Raw genomic sequence first — 21,243 nt, 5'->3', positions numbered from 1 at the left:
TGTTTACATGTGCAAAATCTCGTCACAATCTGTCAAGTGGTTATCGATATGGCTTTCAAGCAAGAAGTGCTTCGACAGTACATTATGGGAGCGGTCGTGGAAAATCCAGGCCAGTCCCACAGGTGGATCGCGAAACAGTTTGGAATCGATAATTCGACCGCGTCCCGTGTGGTAAAATCATTCAAGGAGACCCAGACGACCCATCGGCGAGCTGGCAGCGCAAGAAAAGCGAAGACGACCGAACCCGTGAACGCAAGGAAGGTGAGGGATTACTTGAAGCACAATCCGAACCTTTCGATTCGGGACCTGGCCAAGAAGGTCAATTCTTCCGTCTGATTCGTCCAGCAGACAATGAAGCGGATCGGACTTCAGAATTCCATTTGAATTTTGCTCAAAATTCTGTTGAAATTTTTCTCAAAACTCCAGCGTATTCACATTGTATGTTGCGATTCATCTTAGAATTCTCTAAAAGTTCTTCTCACAATTTCCATGGAATTCGCCATTACAATTCTGAGCAGAACTTTGGAATTGTACTTATAATTTCTACTAATATTCCATACAAACTCCCCAACAAACAATCGTCTATTGAAGAAACGACTTCTTGGCCAGTTTATTCAACTGCATGCTTGATAGTACTTGTACTATTTTTAATATTACCTTCTGTTCAGGCTTTGTTCACACAAATCTGGAGAATTTATTCAACACTACTTGTGGTGTTGTATTTCAGCTTTTTTTTCAGGTATTGCGAGAAGCTTTTATTCGACTTATATGAGTTGTAACAGAGTTTATGCGATAATTTTTTCATTATTCAGCGTTCATTAGACATCCACTGCTTCCTTAAAACAGTTATGTATACGTTTGATTCTCAGAAGAAGTAACTTTTAATTAGACATTGTTATTTATGTACAAATTACACCTATTCAGTTTGTCATTAGATCAAACTTCAGGCGTTGAATTGGGAAGACATTTAACACTTTTACAGTTTTTAATAAGTAAATTAATCAGAGCAGAGCAAACAGTGGAATTAATGTGCATCTATCTTTTTCATGAGCTTTTACAGCACATAATTCGACAACTCTTTTTATTCAGCATTGTACACTGTTATACATCATTTATTCAATATATATGCTTATTTGTGACTCTGAATTTTTTGTTGGGTCCTCAGCGTTTCGAACGTGGATTGCTGTAAAATAATTTATTTTCCCCGAGAACTGATTTGAAAATATCTGTATTGTAATTTTATCACAATTCTCTTGAAATTCATGTCAGAATTCCTATGGAGTTTATGTCAATATTTTCATGGTATTGTGGTCAGAATTCCCTTGGAATTGTCATTAAAGTTTCTCCCCAGACAAACAGACATAGCACATTCAATATTTAACACTACCGCCATCTGTTGAGTACTTTGTGACGGGCAGTACGCTCAACAGATTGCGGTAGTGTGTAAACGGCAAACGAAAAAGACTTGACTATGCGCTCTACGGCGGTGGTACCAACAATCAATACGAAACTAACGATTTTAAATTGGCTCACTACTTGACTAGCCTATCGGTCCCAAGCAAACGATTAACGTACCCCATTCTAGTCGAAATTCTAGTACTACACAATGTTTGTTTTGATTCGCTATATGAAAGTTTGACAGACAAAATGAGGGGTTCGTGGATTTTCCTATGTTTCGAGGGGTGCATCGATTAGCTTGGGACCGAAGATAGTACCAGAGCTGAGCCAAAAAGTTGAGCACGTTATTTCGGGACCTTCTAGTCTTAGAGTTACCTCTATGGTGGTACTACCAACTAAAAATGTAAATCAGTGTTAAATGTTTATTCGATGAACAACATGCGAGATTTATATGTGTTTGTCTGTGGTTTCCCTTTTAATTCTCCTCATATTTGAAAAAAAAAATCATTCGCAAACCATGCTGCATGATTGGCAAATATTCGCTCTACGCGTCTCTAAATAGTAATCTTCTGAGGAAGCTTCTCTTTCTATTGGTTCACCCACTCTACGAAACTCTAAAGCTCTAGCGATTAGGCCTGCTTAATGCTTTGAATTTTAAAAATCAAACTAATGTCTTTGCTAGAGGTTAAAGCAAAATGAAAGTTATTTTCCACCATGCAAGATAATTTTATTTAAATCTGACCCATCTCCAGCCCTCGATTAGTCACAAAGGTTACATGTAAAATTGCAATAGGTGAAGAAGAAAAAAACCATTGCAATGAACTTTCCAATGCTCGAAGAACTGCTTCCATTGAGGCAACTTTCTTGTCAATAAACGCAAGTAGCAGGCTGCTGCAGAAAACTCCACCATGAGCTCGGACACGGTCAGATGAAAGTGTTCGTCGCTTGGTAATGGAATCTTTTGAGTGGCGACGGCCACAGTAATCAATCGTCATCTTCCATGCACGTCATCCCCACTATATATGGCTGTGTACAAAACAATATCTTTTATGACAAGCGTCACACCAGATAGGTTGAGTCCGATATTTATGCATTCGGGTGGCACCGAAACTCTATTGACAAACAAAGTCGAGCTAACTCATTCGTGATGCAATAAAATATAACTAAAATTCAAAAAACTTGTTTTGACGCGGATTGCTAAATCCGATTTTACGTTTTTTCCGTTGTTTTGATTTGACGAAAATAGAACGGCGCAGCGCACGACGTTATGCTCCAAACTGGTTGCCTTGATTAGTCTTTAAAGCACAGGATGGAGGTTACTGGAGGGTGGGTTGGTTGAGATTTGATTGATGATATAATATTGATTCTGGTTTTTGTTTTATTAAGTTACCGTAGACGCCCGTTGCATTATAATTTTTCACAACGCTCCACTAGCATTTCTTAAAGGAACAAACAACATGCTTGCTTCTAAATACATAAGCCACAACATTCATCAGAATATTAAGCTAACAAGTGAAGGAAACCTAGTTTTTATCATCGAAGTCACGCTTATTAAACAAATGTTAGAGCACAATGTGAAAAGGACCTAGTGTCAAATGTTAACAATGTATTAATTTATTTACTATCTCATCTGACTGTGTTTTCCTATTGAAATTTGGATATTGAATGGGGAGATTCCAAAGTGGCGGAAAAACCCCACATCTTTTTACAAGACATAATAAAAAAAAAAAACACAAAATGTCGATTTCTCGCGATTTTACTTAAAATGTGGAATTCTAGCCAATCACAACACATCCGCGCAAACTAAAGACTGGAATCCCCCGTATTTATCGGCTGTCCTCCATCGAATTTAGCTGTTTTTTTTTTTTGTTTTTTGGGTTTTGGATTGCGGTCAACCATAAGCATGTCAGCTCAATTGGTTTGGAAGACAGCCGAAAAATTGCGGTGGGGTGACGAATGATTCCTGTACTCCATTTGATAAAGCAAAAATCTTCTACCAGATGAGTCTTGCACAATGCTTCTGTACACATTTTGCATTAACAATTTTCACAAAGAATAGTGTTTCTTTAGAAACAAAAGTATTTCTTTAGAAACAAAAACATCGTTCGTACATGTTTTCCAAAACAGCGTGGTTCCTAATGGTAACAAAACGATCCACCTTGACAATGACCGTGTAAGGACGGTTCGTTAAAAATGACATGGTCTATGAACAAGCATAAACCAACGTAAAGCCAAAACAGAAGATGCTAAAACTGGTTCACGGAATTCACGGTCAAGTACATATACCAATGCAACTAAGACGAGAAACACAAAAAATTAACATCACACTAAATTGCACTAAAACCGCCATCATCAAAACCGCTGACTGGTGGCGGGCGATCCTAATATGAGTTCTATGGAATGGCAACATTTATGAGTGTGTTTTTACTAACAATGGTTGAAGGTTTGAATGTATTTACTCACATGAGTAGCAAGCGAAGGCAGTGTTCTTCAAGATCAAACATCAAGTTCTCTTTTGCAGAGTGCTTATTTAATTCGCACACCTTGAAGTCCGATGGCAAAATGCAATTCTAGTCCCATGGGTGCTGCATATGACTGCTGCTGACGTTCATTGACCTTTATGGTCTGAGATGTCTTGGATGATTTGAAATATGTTTACAGCAATACAATATCCTTCCGCAAACAACACACTATTTTAACATGATTGGTTTTCAACAATTTCCTTCGATATTTTATAAAATGTTTATACATCACTAGAGGGTGAGGTTTTCTTGTTTATTCGCTTGCCAAAAGACTGCTCATTTTTCGGAGATTTGACGTGACTGCTGTTGGGATATACCGGCTATCCATCGATTGTGAATCATGCTTCTGACTTTGTTCGCTTCCGCTTTTTGATCTCCGATACGCTGGTGTTGCCGTGCTGATCTTGATTTGCTATTGTTATTTTTTCTTCTTCATGCTTGTGAACAACCTCATTTACTTGACGAACCGCCACCGCCGGCAAAGTTGCTGCTGATGTGAATGTATTGAACAATTCTGATGACCTTCAGCGAGTGCATGCCAAATTGCCCCTATGTACATACATTCTGTGACCAACAATCTACACTTACGTATTTAGAAGAGATGATGCAGGTTCGGACGGAGAACGGTGAAAAATCAATCATCGTTAGAAAAATGTTGGCTATGATTCACGAGCCAACTAACAGCCATGTGTCACGTCATCAAGTTTACAAATGGTTGCAAATAAAGCAACATGATTATATCAAGGAGGAACAATCAACATGAGGCCATTAGTACAGGTCTTTAATCTTAATCTAAGAATACCCAACACCAGTGTTGGCAAAATTCGTCCGCATCGTGCTCTTTTGCCGTGCGGATCTATTTGCTTTTTGCTGAAGGAAGTGTTACTGCTAACTATATAGCTACAACAAATTTAAACAGCACTTTTCAGTGCTCAACCTGTAAAATTTCTACCTTGTTTGACTCTTATTCCTCTTCGATCCTTGTGTGGACCCTACCCGAGGTAATCCTGCTTGACCATTAGACTGATGCAACATTTGACTTTTTCGCTCCACAGTGCTTAAATGGTTTCAAATCGGGTCCTGATTAGTCTCCCAAAGTTAGAACTTATTTGGTTAGAAACAGACTTCGCACAAGCCATTTGAAGTTTACATGTAAATTATTATGGGAAATCTCAAGTTTTTATTCATTGCCTTCTAGTATTTTTCCATATTGAGCTGCGAAACAGTTCGATAGCCATTCTTATATAAAATTTTCTCAGCTACAACTTTGCTAAAATCGTTTCTATGTAAAACGAGACAGGAAAAAGTTATTAATTATTTAAGAGATTGGTAAACTTATGACATGATCAAGCAGCTGCTCTGTAGGCAACACTGTATTTTGCAGTGTGGCATAGTAGCCATGATTTTTGTGTCCTTTTCAACGCCCCAGAAACACCAATGTTGCCTGCTGAGCAGTTGATTGAGCATGATCATAAGACATCAGCGCATTGAACCATTGATAACTTTCGATCCTTGCATTTAATCAAAAAGTGATCTTGAGCAAAGTTGTAGCTGGGAAAATTTCCTACAAGTTAAATTGAAAGCTTTTGAAGCAGGCCGATGTGGTGAATTATTATATAGACATGAACAAAAATCTTGCTTTTACCATAGTAATTCCCATACAAACTTCAAATGCTTTGTGCCTTCTCAGTTTCTCACCAAATGGGTTCAAATTTTGAGAGGTTAGTCAGGACCCGATTTGGAATCGTTTAGGTATTGTGGAGCGAAAATTTCAAATTTTGCATCACTCTATTGACCATCATCCTTTTCGATCCTTTGGATTCTTAAAGTAATCTGTTTGGAAGTCGATTTGGAGAAACGTTTTACTGCCGTCATGGCGCCTAAGCGCAAAAGAAAAGGGCAATCACTTGATTCCCCTTCTGATTAAATTTAATTGAGCAATTAATTTGATATGCTTACGGATGATGAGGATGATCCATCATCCAGGCAAAATTCCATTAAACATTACCAGCTTAATGCCAAAAGGAAAAGTTTCCCCGATTTTTGTAACCACTTCCGATTTCCATACTCTTCGCAAGGAACTTTTGAACTTCGTTCAATTTTAGTTTTCACTTCAAATTGGCTATCGGGGTGAATGCCGTGTATTGGCTGAAACCTTGGACGGATTTAAACGTCTTCTCACGTACCTTACTGAGAAGCAACACACATTTTTTTTATGACACCAAAACTGAACGTCTGTTCAAGGTTGTCTTGAAAGGTTTGCCCAGTGGTAAAACCCTGGATCAGATCAAATATGTTTTGACTAAATTAGTTGGAGTTGACCCTGTCCAAGTAATCAAAATGAAAATGAAATCCCGTCCTGGCAATTCACGCAATGGGATTTCCAATGATTTTTATTTAGTTCACTTCAAGTCTAGTGAACTAAACAAACTTAAGGCCTTCGTACAAGCTAGTCTTATGCTCCATGTCCGAGTGAAGTGGGAACACTTCAGGAAGACTAGAGAAAATTTCCAAAACCTCACCCAGTGCCGTAAATGTCAGGGATGGGGTCATGGAACCACAAATTGCATACTGGATAACTTACTTTTATAGCTGCCAGTTTTCCATTCCATTGCTTAGGCCAGCAAAAGATTCTTCGGAAAGTTACCCTTCATAGGTCTAAATTCTTTATTATTGATGATTTTAATGCAAAACATCGCTCTTGAAATCATGCTCAAAGCAATTGTTTGAGGATTGTTCTGCATTACACTATTCAATATCCAAACAGCCCAACATGCCAATTGGTTACCCATGCTGACTTCGGTTCTGATCACCTTCCCGTAACTATTGAAATATTCCAAACAATAATTTCTAATCCCAACAACACTACACACTTAGAAAAATTTATGTAAATTTAGGTGCTCTGAGACTGACAAGTCATAATAGACGCGAAGTTCAGCACAATCAAACGTACTTTTCATCGAGTAACAAACTTTTCAGTCTCGGAGCATTTAATTTTACATGACATGTTTGTTTACGTGTCATCTTTTATGTCAAAGATGGATTCTGTCACGTGTAAAATTAGGGATTTCTAAGTGTGTACCTTCAACTACCATAGAGGTGATTGGGAGTAATATCGAACATTTATCGAATATAGCTTTGATCCAAACATTCTTTTGCAAACCAAAGATGAAATTAATTATGCTCTTGAATCTCTGACTACTTCTATAGTTGAAGCATGAGCTGCCTCAGTACCAAAATGCAAGGTTAAATTCGATTCAATTATAATAGACGATTATCTTCAGCTCTTGATCCGTTTGAAAAATGTCCGTAGGCGGCAATATCAAAGAACACGCGATCCTGTCATGAAAGTTATCTGGAGGGATTTGCAAGAAAAAATTAAAAAGCGATTCTCCCTGAGGAACAAACACTAAAAGTAATGTTTCGAAATTAGACCCCAGTTCCAAACCCTTTTGGAAACTCACAAAATTTTTGAAAATAATCTCAAAAGCCTATTGCAGCGCTTAAAGAAGGTGGTAAAATTTTGATTGATCGGAAAAAGCTCAGAAACTTGCTAAGCAATTCGAGAGTTCCCATAATTTTAGTTTGGGTCTTACTAGTCCTATTGGGAATCAGGTTGCTCGGGATTATCTGAATATTTTCTCTCGAAGGTTTTAAAATTGAAAAAGTTTAATTTTCCTCACTATATTATGAAATTGGTTCAAAATTATTTAACTGATAGAATTCTGCAGGTAAATTATCAAAATTCCAAATCTAATCGACTACTTGTTAGAGCAGGAGTTCCTCAGGGTAGCATTCTTGGGCCTTTATTGTAAAACATTTTCACTTCGGACCTCCCTGATTTGCCTCAGGGTTGCCACAAATCTTTGTTCGCTGATGACACGGGCATTTCCGCTAAAAGAAGAAGTCTTCGTGTTATTTGCAGCAGACTGCAGAAAAGTTTAGATATTTTCTCTTCTTATTTACAAAAATGGAAGATTTCTCCCAACGCTTCCAAAACTCAACTTATAATATTTCCACATAAGCCTAGAGCTTCCTTTTTGACACCTAGTAGTAGTCACATAGTCACTATGAACCGAGTTCCAATTTCCTGGTCAACAAGTGCAGGTATAGAAAACCTGCTTAAATTACTGAATTGCGAAGGCAGGAACAATTTAAAAACACTTAGATATATATCATAACAATTAAGGCTGGAAAGTTACTGTAGTAGCTGGAGCACCTAGATAAAAATAAAATGTAATTTAGCTGTCCAATAAACAAATAGGTCGTGTTGACAGCAACCTTCTATCTAGTCAAGATGTCGACTTAAGCAAGCCATTGGTATCAAATGGCACTAGTGGCTAGTGATTTTTTCGAGTGAGATACGATTGGTCTTGTTATTTATTATTTTGTTGTCCTGTTATTTTATTTGTTGTCTTGTTATTTCTTGTTAGATCTGAAGACAGCAAACTTCTATCTAGTCGTACTGTCGTGTTTGCTTTAAATCAATAAGATGTCAAATTGCACAAGGTGAGTAAATTCTGAACTGAACTGTCAATCATCAATCCATAGGTCTTATTCATCAGAAAAATTTTGTCCAAGACCGCTACCTTCTATCTAGTCGATGTCGCAAATTAAAGCAATAAGAAGTGAAATGGTATGCTAGCAAAAAGAAGTTTAAAAGTATACTAGTGTGATGTACACCATCCAATGAGTCTCTTTCACTTGAAAAACAGAAACCTTCTTTCTAGTCAAGATCTCAAGTTAAGCAAATAATTTAATTGTGCCACCTGGTAGACGAATTCTGAACTCAACTGTTCACATTTTAGTAGGCCTTATGCATCTGAACAGCTTTAAAGAAGACCGCAACCCAATGATGTCATGGTAAATTTGGAACTGATTACTCATTTGGAATTCCATGACATCTAACCATGACATCACTGAACATTTCACTTAAAATCGTGAAAGTGGGGTTACTCACTGAGTGAGTCAAATTTTCCTCAAAAGTCTGCTTGAATACGATTGGTTGATTACGACATAACAGTTTTAATCAATTTTCAATAATTTAATAATGATAAATTTCTATAATCGTCATACCAAACGAATTTTTTACCAATTCTGAATCAAAAGGGTGTGAAAAGAATTAAAATTCACCAGTAAATGGCCAAGTTATAAGCGTTTATAACCTAACAATATTTCGTTATCAATTTTTTTTGATTTGCACTCCAGTATAGTTCACAAAGACGTAGTACTACATCAAAAAATACAAAATCCTAAATAGATGATTTTTTGCAAAAAAGTGATTAATTACTCTTTACTTACTTACTTATCCTGGTCCGGCATCCCTCAGGATTGCACCTGCATCACAATGTTACGCCAATTCACTCGGTCCGTGGCTGCTTTTCTTCAATTTCTTGACAGTCCCACACTTCCAAGATCCTGCTGCACTTGGTCTAACTACGTTGCTCGCTGTACTCCCAACAATCAATACGAAACTAACGATTTTAAATTGGCTCACCACTTTAGTAGCCTATTGGTCCCAAGCAAACAATTAACGTACCCTATTCTAGTTGAAATTCTATTACTACACTATGTTTGTTTTGATTCGCTATGAAAGTTTGACAGATAACATCAGGGGTGTGTGGATTCATGCAGAACATGCAGGGGTGAGTGATTGGGATTGGGACTGCTTGGGACCGTTGTTCTGGTACTGAGTGAGCCAAAAATAATAATGATTTTCTTCGGGACCCAGTGGTCTTAGAGTTACCTCTATGGTACTCCTCTTCGTCTTGTACCGGCCGGATTCGAGGCAAACACCATTTTTGCGGGATTGTTGTCCGGCATTCTTAAAACTTGTCCCACCCATCGTACCCGTCCAGATTTCGCAACTTTCTGGATACAGGGTTCCGTTCACCATAGAGTTGCGCCAGCTCGTGATTCATCCTTCGCCTCCATACACCGTTCTCACATACCCCGCTAAAGATGGTCCTAAGCACTCGTCGTTCAAAAACATCCAGTGCTTGCAGGTCCTCCTCGAGCATCGTCCACGTTTCGTGCCCGTAGAAAACTACCGGTCTTATCAGTGTCTTGTGCAAGGTACATTTAGTACGGAGGTGAAGTTTACCCGACCTCAGGGCCTTGTGGAGTCCGTAGTAAGCATGACTTCTGGCAATAATACGCCGACGAATTTCTCTGCTGCAGTTGTTATCCGACGTCACCAATGATCCGAGGTACACAAATTCATCCACCACCTCGAACTCATCTCCGTCGATTGTCACGCTTCTGCCTATGCGAGCCCTATCCCGCTCGGTTCCTCCAGCTAACAGATACGTTGTCTTCGACGTATTCACCATCAATCCAACCTTCTCTGCTTCACGTTTCAGCCTGGTGTACTGCTCCGCCACGGCCTGAAACGTTCTTCCGACAATGTCCACGTCGTCAGCGAAGCAGATGAACTGGCTAGACTTATTGAAGATCGTTCCCCGCATGTTAAAGCCCGCACGTTGCGTAACATCTTCTAGCGCAATGTTGAACAGGAGGCAGGAAAGACCATCGCCTTTGCGAGTTTCAAACGAGTCCGATAACGCACTCAATATCTTTACGCAGCACTGTACACCATCCATCGTAGCCCTGATCAGTCTGGTCAGCTTCCCGGGAAAACCGTTCTCGTCCATAATCTTCCATAGCTCTTCACGGTCAATAGTATCAAAAGTGGCCTTAGGGACTCGATATTCACGACACTTTTGGAGGATCTGCCGCAACGTGAATATTTGGTCCGTTGTCGATCACCCGTCCACAAATCCGGCTTGATAACTTCCCACAAATTTGCTTGCTAGCGACGATAAACGGCGAAAGATGATCTGGGAAAGCACTTTGTAGGCCGCGTTAAGAATAGTGATCGCTCGATAGCTCTCACATTCTAGTTTGTCGCCTTTTTTTTATATACTGGGCATATTACTCCCTCTTTCCACTCCTCCGGTAGCTGTTGTGTATCCCAGATCCTGACTACCCAAGTAACAGTTCAAGCTGAACATTAAGAACAGAAGCTGATTATTGGTTGATATAATTAAGGTGTACAAAGCTGATTAACATCAGGCTGAATATATAGTTGATTAGTAGTGCATGAAGCGAATTGTATCCCCATAATCCAACCTCAATAGGTTAGTTGATCCAAAGATTGAACAAGCCTTATTTAAGCTTAACACAACTCCACAAATCAGCAATGCGTTACACATATTTTGATAGCTTGATTTATTAAATGTCGTCAGTGTCTGTGTCACTCGTTGCATGTCCGGCATTTTAGTTCTACTAAATTCACTGCCTACCTTTCTAATCACAAGCTGTGGCAGCAGTAGAGACAAGGATAAGGAGATTTTTAGGAATAGTTCCAGGTACTTCTGTGTTTTGACTGTTCACCACTTTATATTGCACTGAATTTTCAGACCGAATTCCAAAAATATTACTCAATTTTGGCTCTAAAATAGCACCCAAATCATCAAAATAAATCGCGTGCTTGTGTCACATTGTGCTAAGTGCACTTGAAAATGAGAGGAATTTTTAACTGTCACCAGTTGTTGTTTACAATTCTGCATTGCTGTATAATACTCTTCCGGTTGCTGTTATTCAACTTAAATTTGACGTGCTTGAAGTTAATGATCATACCTTTTACCACACAAATGCCTAAATGGTCCAGTAGGTATGGTAGACGCCTATGAATCAGCGACTGCCGGTTCGAATTCCGAAATGCATAGGTAATTTTTAGACTTATATTAACAATATAAATATGGTAATCCAATTAGTCAGCAACAAGTTAAAGCATGGAACTGCTCTAAATGCATAATATATGAAACGGTCTGCCATTATTATTTTTGAAATAAAACTAGAAGTCTGAACAAGGGTTGGAAAAGACTGTTATGTATTACCTTTAAAAGCTTATAATGTACATTACTGTTAAGCTTTTGGCTGATTAAAATCACCAGATTTAGATGTTTAAAAGCTGGACAAAGGTTAACGTGGTCTATGTACAGCAATTATTCAATCTAAGGCTGAATTGAAATCGATTAATCAACAATTGTTAAGCATCACATTTTTACCTGGGTATCAGTCGGTGCAGACAAGTGGCCAACTTATCCGGGCCAATTTTGATAAGTTCTGCTCCGATACCATCTTTCCCAGCTGTTTTGTTGTTCTTAAGCTGTCGGATAGCATCCTTAACTTCACCTATCGTGGTAGCTGGCATGCTGCCACCTTTCAATCACCTCACGTTCGTCCGTTAAGATACCCCCTCCTTATCCCGACACGCGCTGCGTTCTTCTCGTCCAAAACCGTCTGACACTCTTCGTCGAACCAATCGTTCCGTCGATTCCGCTCCACGAACCCAACGGCGCCTTCAGCAGCGCTGTTAATGGCTGCTTTCACGTTGCTCCAGCAGTCCTCAAGAGGGGTTTCGGTGAGCTCTCACTCATCCGGCAACGCTGCGTCGAGGCATTGCACGTACTCAGTTGCGACTTCCGGCAGCTTCAGTCGCTCCAGATTGTACAGTGGCGGGTGTCGGTATCGAATGTTGTTGGCAACGGAAAGTTTTTGGCGCACCTTGACCATTAGAAGGTAGTGGTCCGAATCGATATTTGCACCACGATAGGTCCTGACGTCGATAATGTCCGAGAAGTGCCTTCCGTCGATCAAAACGTGGTCGATTTGCAATTCTGTAAGCTGCGGCGATCTCCAGGTGTACCGATATGGGAGCCATGTTCTTAGAGGTGGCGAATAATTACTCATAACAAACAATTATGCAAAGTTTCAATCAGTTCGGAGAAGGTCGATTCGTCATTTGGCCTTAAACTGGCCATAACCATTATATGACTAGTGTTGGTTGTATAGCAGTTTACTCAACATAATTCTATGAATTTTGTTTAACTTGGGAATTATACGTAGAACACTAATGTGTATAATAAAAATGGAATGAAACCACAGTATTTAACTGAACACGTAACAGATGCAAGACTACCGAATTTTACAAAAACAAGCACGAAGAATTCACTGTTCTTTAGAGGATTTCAGTTGTTTAACCGTTTGCTGAGGGAGGTAAAGCTCGAGACGAATCTTAAGAGATTGACAGATTGACACAATAGCATCAAGAACAACATGTGAAAAGGGCATACAAGCTTATTATGCCCTTTTCTCGCCAAGAGATGAACTAGCCTCAGGCTAAAAATCTCTATAATAAAGAAAAAAAAAAAAAAAAACCTTTTCTCGCCACCCACATGACACACACACGCAAACCATCAACATCATCGGATAGGGGGAACATTCCCCTTCACGATGATGATGTTGGTTTGCGTGGGCGATCCTCGGTTAGTTTACAAAAAGCTTGTATGCCCTTTTCACATGTGGTTCTTGACATGATGACTACGATTCAATCAAAATATCAAAAAGATAACTCGTCTTGTAAGCCTCCCATGCTCAAACAAAGCGTATGGGGTGGTGGTGGGACTAGATAGGCCCAAAGGTACCATCATGAAAAAAATAACGAAAAAAGTACTTATCTTGAGAATTATCAACTCACTAGTTGCTTGCGGCCTACCTTAGCTTAATCGGAAAAGGCGCAGCTATGAAGCAAGACCATACTGGAGGTGGCTGGGTTCAATTCCCAGTCCGGTCTAGGAATTTTTCGAATTGGACAAAGAGTATGATTGTTCTTCCCACAAAACTATACTAATGCAAAAATAGTACAGACTTAGTAAGCTCTCAATTAACAACTGTGGATGTGTTCAAGGAACTCTAAGTTCAGAGCCGGTGTAATGTCCCACTGGGGCCGTAATAAAGCCAAAGAAGAAGAAGTTGTTTGAATCTGTGTGATTGGAATTTTCATAGCTATTGATTTAAAAGTCGTAGAATCTTATTATGACAATTTTACCACCAAAATATGAAAACAATAAAGATACAATGATGCACTATGGTTACGACACGATGCGATGTATTGTTTGAAGTGTATAATAAATCAATCCATCATCCAAGCGAAAACAAAAAACCACTAGATTGTAATTTTATCGAAACTCGCTTACCTTCATCAGAGCGAATCTTTCATCGTCTTGCAATGCTGGCGCTTTCGAAGCCATCGTTCGTTTGTTGGCGAGCACTTTCAACTGTGTATGTTGTTGATATGCCTGTATGTTCCTACCGATATGACGGCAATGCAGGCAGGATGATGACGATGGCAGCAGAAGTCGATCCGATCCAGACGCAATATATTTAAATAAGAAAGTTGATGAACACACGATTATCAAACAAATAAGCACAAGGTAGAGGGGGTTAGAGAGCACAATGCGGCCCTTATCGGTCAGGTAGGTGCACTTGATTGCATTTGATTCTGTTTCTCCCGATTCAAACTGTCACCCACCACACATAATAAGTTTCAGACTGCTCGCCGTTCGGTTGCGACTTTGATGGAACCCAACAATTCCGTTGTTACCGTTCGAACACATGCACTTGATAAGGCGATTTATCAGGTTTTCTTCTTTGTACACTTCTTTGGTTGAAACATTTTATGATTGGAAATAAGGTGATTCGATTCTGATTACAAATATAATACTCGCGTTATCGCTGTTGCACTTTGGACGATTAGTCGATGATTGGGCAAATTTCGTTTTCGTGTTAGGCGCTGTGAACGATTTCAACGAGAATCCATGCGATTTATTTCACCAGATTTGAAAATCATAAAAATCGCACCTTGACCACTGCTGCGCGAATTATTAGCTAATTGGTTGGCAGGAAAAAGTCCGCGTAGTAGAAAACAGCAGTAAAAAACAAAAACAAGGTAAACCAGAGCGCTATGCGTAATAGTGCAGGTTATTGTTGAAAAAAAGAGTGGTAGCAAGCAAGACTGCTGCTAACCGACAAGACACTGTAATAAACCTGAAGTAAAAAAGTTCACCAAGCCAGTAAAGTAAAAAAGAGAAATTCCAAAACCGTCACAGTCTGCGTTCAATGAATTGTGTGTAGGTACACTATGTTATTGCTCTTCCGATGTCCATTCACTGTTAATGAATTATTAATTTTGTAAATACGATAAGCCGTACCGTGATTTGTATTGATTGTCGCGTGTTGACTAGCTTTTTTCCCCTTTATTCCGATTCGAAAGTATAATAAACACAAAAGTAGCCAGAAGAGCTACCGCAGAAAGGTATGAACTTATACGAGAAGCCACCACCGACCGATACGACTTCCGTCCGTCGTCGTTCGAGTATCGCTCAAGACTGGTCGCCTTCAGCAATGAGGCGCTAGTTGAACGCCCCAGCCAGCACACCTGAGATTGCGAAGCGACGACGGCGTAGTAAGGGGTGGATGTAAATTGGTTGATGCTAGTTATTTGTACACGTCTATGATTAATCCTGCTGGGCGTTTAGTGAATATCAGTTAACTGATGAAAATGTTGGAATGTTTTCTCAATAGTAGATTAATTCTAGATAAAATCTCCAACAACCGGTTAGCTTGGCATTTTATTTTGCTCAGCAAAATATCTATTTGTTAGATGAGATCTCAATAATATTCTAAGGGGCCATCCATTAAATTTTATAGTTACTATGGGAAAAAAATACTTTCGGCTCCGAAAAGTTTTTTTAGGACAGTTAAGGCTCCCATATAAACGAATTGAAAGAAAAAAATGATGATACAATGTCAAAATCTACCTATCTAATCATTTTCAGATTATTATGAATATTAAATATATAAAATTTAGTACAGAATAATAAAATTTGTGTACTTATGACTATTATTTGTAAAAACTCTTCTAAACCATCAAATAATGAGAATTATTGAATCAATTTTCCGTTGTCGATAAAGACATATGTATCAACTTTAAAAGTAGAGAAAATGTGTGTGTTTGTGTATGTGTTATATTTTGACGTAGAACTACGTCTTTGTCGACTATACTGGGGTACAAATAAAAAAAATATGTGTGGTGAAATAGTGTTAGGTTTCGAACGCTTGTCACTTTGTCATTTATAGATGAAACTAAAATCCAAATACGCCAATCGAAAGGATATTACTTAACAAATCTGCTGAAATAAATACTACCTTATCACTGTTTTCATGAACTAAACGTTTTCCCCAAACCCAGTCATCATAACCGAATATACCACTTGGTTGCACATCATTCTGCTTGAATTTGAAAAGATATAAAACAAACAGCGCTGCTTTCCTTACTCTGCTCACCTGTGGCATTCCAGGAGCTGAGCTCGGACCACTACCCTGTGGTGGCCGAAGTTGGATCCTCGGTTAGCCGATTCGAAGCTTCCCGGCGCAACTACCATCGAGTCAACTGGGCGCAATATCAACACTGCGTCGACACAACCATCGACTACGATGTCCAACCGGGGAGGTCCTAAGATGTTGACCGGTGTCTTCAAACCATCGAGGAGGCGATTTCCCGGGCCAGGAAACAACACGTGCCAGTATCCAGACAGGTGAGTAACACTCTGAACCTTGACAGCCCTACCAAAGATATCATTAGACTCCGTAACACCATTCGTAGGCAGTACCAGCGTACTGGCTGGCCTAACTTGAAGTGGATCTCAGAAATAACGATTTTGCTAGTAAGATCCGCTCTCTCCCAGATTGTGCTAAGCCCTTCTGGAAACTTACAAAAATTCTTAAAAACAAGCCAAGGTCCATTCCCGGCGACCCAGTGGTTCATCTGATAACTCCTGAAGAGAAGGCTGCCACGATAGGTCAACACTTCGTCAGCTCCCATAATCTCGGACAAAACATCGTCAGCCCTCATGAATCTGAGGTTGCTGAAAATGCAACCAATTTTCTTCAGATTCCTAACATTTTCCCAGAGGAATCCGAGATTACGGCTGACGAACTGTTGGCCTATATCAAATCATCTAAAAACATGAAGGCCCCAGGTTTCGACAACATCCTGAATCTGGAACTCAAACACTTGAGTTCCAGAATCTACAACCATCTGGCACTGATTTTTAGTCAGTGCCTCAGACTTGGCTACTTCCCCTCGTGTTGGAAGTCAGCTAAAGTCATACCCATCCGGAAACCTGGGAAGGATCCGTCCTCTCCTTCAAGTTATCGACCAATCAGCCTTCTCTCAGGGTTATCAAAACTGTTCGAAAGAGCAGTGTACCACCGGCTCCTAACCCTAACATCTGCCGATGAAAACAACTTGTTACTCGAGGAACAGTTTGGTTTTCGGAAAGGTCGTTCGACCGTCCACCAACTGACTCGAGTAACAAACATTCTCAGACGGAACAAGTCTGTTTCGAAAACATCTGCCATGGCGTTGTAGGACGTTGAAAAAGCATTCGACAATGTCTGGCATGATGGCCTGGTGTTCAAATTGCAACAGTACGGTCTTCCAATCTTCCTAGTGAAGATAATAAACAACTATCTATCACACAGGACGTTTCGTGTCTCTCTGAATGGCATCACATCGGATGCTTTCAACATCGGTGCCGGGGTTCCACAAGGAAGCATCCTTGGCCCCATCCTATTCAACCTGTTTACCTCCTAAATGCCGGCTCTCCCTGATGGTGGATCGTTGTCTCTGTTCGCAGATGACACATCCATCGTCTACAAGGGTAGGGTCATCGGAGCTCTGACTGCCAAAATTCAGAGAGGCCTGGACGTCCTGTCTGAATATTTCAACAGCTGGAAGATCCGTATCAACGCGGCAAAGACCCAGGTCATTATCTTTCCACACTATAAATCTCCTAGACTTGTTCGGTCGGTGAATAATAAGATCTGCCTGAACGGTACAGTGGTGGAATGGTCCAAAGAGGTCGTGTACCTCGGGCTAACACTAGACAGCAAGCTTTTTTTCAGAGAGCACGTTGACAAAACGAAAACCAAGTGCAACATCTTGATAAGATCGTTGTATCCACTTATCAACAGGAAGTCAACCCTTTCCCTGAAAAATAAGCTTGCTGTCTAGAAACAAATCATCCTTCCTGTAATCGAGTACGGTATGCCAATCTGGGAGAGTTGCGCTAAATGCCATCACCTTAAACTCCAAAGGATCCAGAACAAGATCCTTAGGATGGTCCTAAACAGTCCCCCGCGGACTAGAAATTCTAAGATCCACCTCCTGGCTGTAATTCAGACATTAGAAGAACGGAGAGTATTCATCCTGGAAAGGTTCAGATACACCTGTCTGAGATCAAATCATCAGATCATACGTGATCTAGCACGTTAGGTTAAGTTATACTCGTAGTTAGGTAGGTTATCACTTTTTTCAATTCAAATAAAACACATCCCCAAAGGGGTATTCTGTAAACTAGTTGAAAAAAGAAAATATTAAATTAGAATATCAAATTAAACAAAGATGAAGAGCCAGGTAGGCTAATCAATTGAAATGATAAATCAATGTACTACCACTACTTACTCTGCTCATTACCACTTCGGACGGCGTGGCACTAAGTCCTAGGCAGGACCAAGTCAGCGGCTAAAGGTGGACACATAACATATGTGGAACTTCATGCAAAATAGCTGGCTAAAATTTGATCCCTTTTTTGTGTTGCCTCAGTGGTGGTATAACTGGCATACACTGAGCGAATTTACCATGTCGTCATTGCATGATTAATCATTCAGAGCTATCCGATTTCTTTAACATCGAAAATAATATGAGATACCCGATTGACTAATAATTGACATTAAATGGGATGATTCATCATACATATCATAAAAGGAAATAACATCAACCACTTAATGAAGTACCGTTCAAATTTTGAAAGGTAAAGGGTGATACGGTCAAAATTTGGTCAATATCAACTTGACGTATTTCTTTCAATTTTGCATTTAAAAAACCTGAACACCCCTCTTTTTGAAGGTGTGTGTGTGTAGAATGTTGCTCCTATTTTGATTTTGGAATTCACTCTTCAGTTGTCAAAATGCCGTCCAAGCAAGAAGAGCAGCGTATCAAAATTTTGCTCGCGCATCGCGAAAATCCGAGCTACTCGCACGCAAAGTTGGCAAAATCGCTAAAAGTTGCCAAATCAACCGTTACAAATGTAATTAAAGTGTTTGGGGAACGTTTGTCGACAGCCAGGAAGTCTGGATCGGGGGGAAATCGAAAACCGGAAGCCGCTGAGACGACAAAGAGAGTTGCCGGTAGTTTCAAGCGAAACCCTAACCTCTTTTTCCGAGATGCCTCAAATAAGCTGGGTGTATCGTCTACAACCGTGCATCGAGCCAAACAACGAGCCGGACTATCGACTAACAAGAAGGTAGTGACTCCAAATCGCGATGATAAACAAAATACGACGGCCAAAGCGCGATCCCGGAGACTGTACACGACGATGCTGACGAAGTTTGACTGCGTGGTAATGGACGACGAAACCTACGTCAAAGCCGACTACAAGCAGCTTCCGGGACAGGAGTTTTATACGGCAAAAGGAAGGGGAAAGGTAGCAGATGTTTTCAAGCACATGAAACTGTCAAAGTTCGCAAAGAAATATCTGGTTTGGCAAGCCATCTGTACCTGTGGCTTGAAAAGCAACATTTTCATAGCTTTCGGGACTGTCAACCAAGAAATTTACGTGAACGAGTGTTTGAATAAACGTCTGCTGCCTTTCCTGAAGAAACACGGTTGTTCCGTACTGTTTTGGCCGGATTTGGCATCTTGCCATTACGGTAAAAAGGCCATGGAGTGGTACGCCGCCAACAACGTGCAGGTGGTTCCCAAGGACAAGAACCCTCCCAACACGCCAGAGCTCCGCCCAATTGAGAAATACTGGGCTATTGTCAAGCGGAACCTAAAGAAGACCAAAAAAACTGCTAAGGGCGAGCAGCAGTTCAAGGCAAACTGGCTTTCTGCGGCGAAGAAGGTGGACAAGGTGGCTGTACAAAATCTGATGGCAGGGGTCAAGCGTAAGGCCCGGCAATTCGGATTTGGAAAAGCGGAAGCCTAACTGAATATTTTTCCTGAATTTTATACTAATTGAACTTGAAAAAGAAATTTAATTTGATTTTTTAAATAAACGATTTCACCGATTTACACGCGTTTTCCCTTGACCAAATTTTGACCGTATCACCCTTTATTAACAATAAATGAATTCAATAGCATAAATGAACTAAAATCATCCAAGTGAACCCCATAACGAAAATCATACAACTGTCATTGCGATTCATTTTCATATCGTTTCAGTCTCCCATTGCGTTTTGGCCTTGCAATTTTTTCGCAGCTTGTTGCGACTCTCTCGAATAGCAGTACACAGTTTTTTCGCATACCACGGGGAGTGTCACCAAAACGCGAACGAGAAAAAAGTTTTCGGATTCATGTGGCAAAAAAATATCTACTCGTTCCGTTCCCGTTTGATTCGAATGCTTCAGTGCCCGTGGATTGTTCGCGATCCAGACCCCCCCTCGAGGAGGTGGTCAGCGACTTTGAGGAAAGCAAGTACCACAACGCCGAACTGCCTCTTTCGTACTACGGCAAGTCGCCGAACGAGTGGAGTTTTACAAACTGGCTAAGTGGCCATCGACAGAAACGTGTAATCAAAACAACATCCGCTGGTTGATTCAAATTCCTAGACTTCAGTAAGTTACTGGGAGGGAGGTCCTTTGTTTCAAGCAATACGATTCTACCTAAACAAATTTATCTTCCAGTGATATCTTCAAGACCAACCAGCTGATGAGCTCGTTCCAGCAGATTTTGGACAACATTTTCAAACTGCTTTTCGAGGCCACAAACAACCAACATCTTAAATTGCACAAGTTCCTACAGAACGTGATTGGGTTCGATTCCGTGGATGACGAGTCCTATTCGGCGAATCCACTGTTCAATGGGGACGCCAAGGGCGAGGCCGGCCCAGTGCAGCATTTAGTGTGGTTGTTTTATCATAAATGAATAAAACAATTGTTCAACTTATAAAACAGAAGCGTTTAATTTACAACATTAATTTACAGTTCCAATTATTTAGAAGAGATATATTTCGTTATGATCACAATTTTTAAACTGTAAAATAAGCTTTCTTCTTCCATATATTTTTCATTCAGATTGCTCTTATATTTCATTTAAACATTGCATGACAATTTATTTTGAAACTGTATGACGAGTCCGTATCTTTCTCAATGTTAATCATACGGTTTGTTCATTACAAGTCTTCCTAAGAATGGATGATAATCATGCTGATTTAGAACTAATGGTTTACAGCGTGCAGAATGAAAATCATCCTGTTTTAGAATTAATGCTATTCAGTTCTTCTGTGCTTTGAGAGCTGAATCAGAGAATGATAATCTTTCACAAATAGAAAAATAATCCGTATGGGGCTCAAGTGAAGCAATAATCATACATTCATGTATGGACAATTTGGTTCAGTGTAGTTGGACATCG

At 40.0% G+C, this 21,243-nt stretch overlaps 1 protein-coding gene across 1 annotated transcript in view; it reads right to left on the bottom strand.

The window, feature by feature from the left end:
* Positions 1–15,091, bottom strand: part of LOC135708429 (SEC14-like protein 2) — a 50,493-nt gene extending 35,402 nt beyond the window's left edge. The window contains exons 1-2 of the mRNA XM_065230532.1: positions 14,978–15,091; positions 13,964–14,065 (exon numbers count right to left, since the gene is read on the bottom strand). Coding sequence (XP_065086604.1) covers positions 13,964–14,017 — 54 coding nt within the window. The 5' untranslated portion in view covers positions 14,018–14,065; positions 14,978–15,091. The remainder of the gene's footprint in view (positions 1–13,963; positions 14,066–14,977) is intronic.
* Between the last annotated feature and the right edge of the window lie 6,152 nt (positions 15,092–21,243).

This window comes from Ochlerotatus camptorhynchus, unplaced genomic scaffold (assembly GCF_037179485.1).
Source record: "Ochlerotatus camptorhynchus isolate MF236.1 unplaced genomic scaffold, CSIRO-AGI_Acam_v1.1 ptg000330l, whole genome shotgun sequence".
Classification (NCBI taxonomy): domain Eukaryota; kingdom Metazoa; phylum Arthropoda; class Insecta; order Diptera; family Culicidae; genus Ochlerotatus; species Ochlerotatus camptorhynchus.
This window is presented reverse-complemented; position numbering and strand designations above follow the sequence as displayed.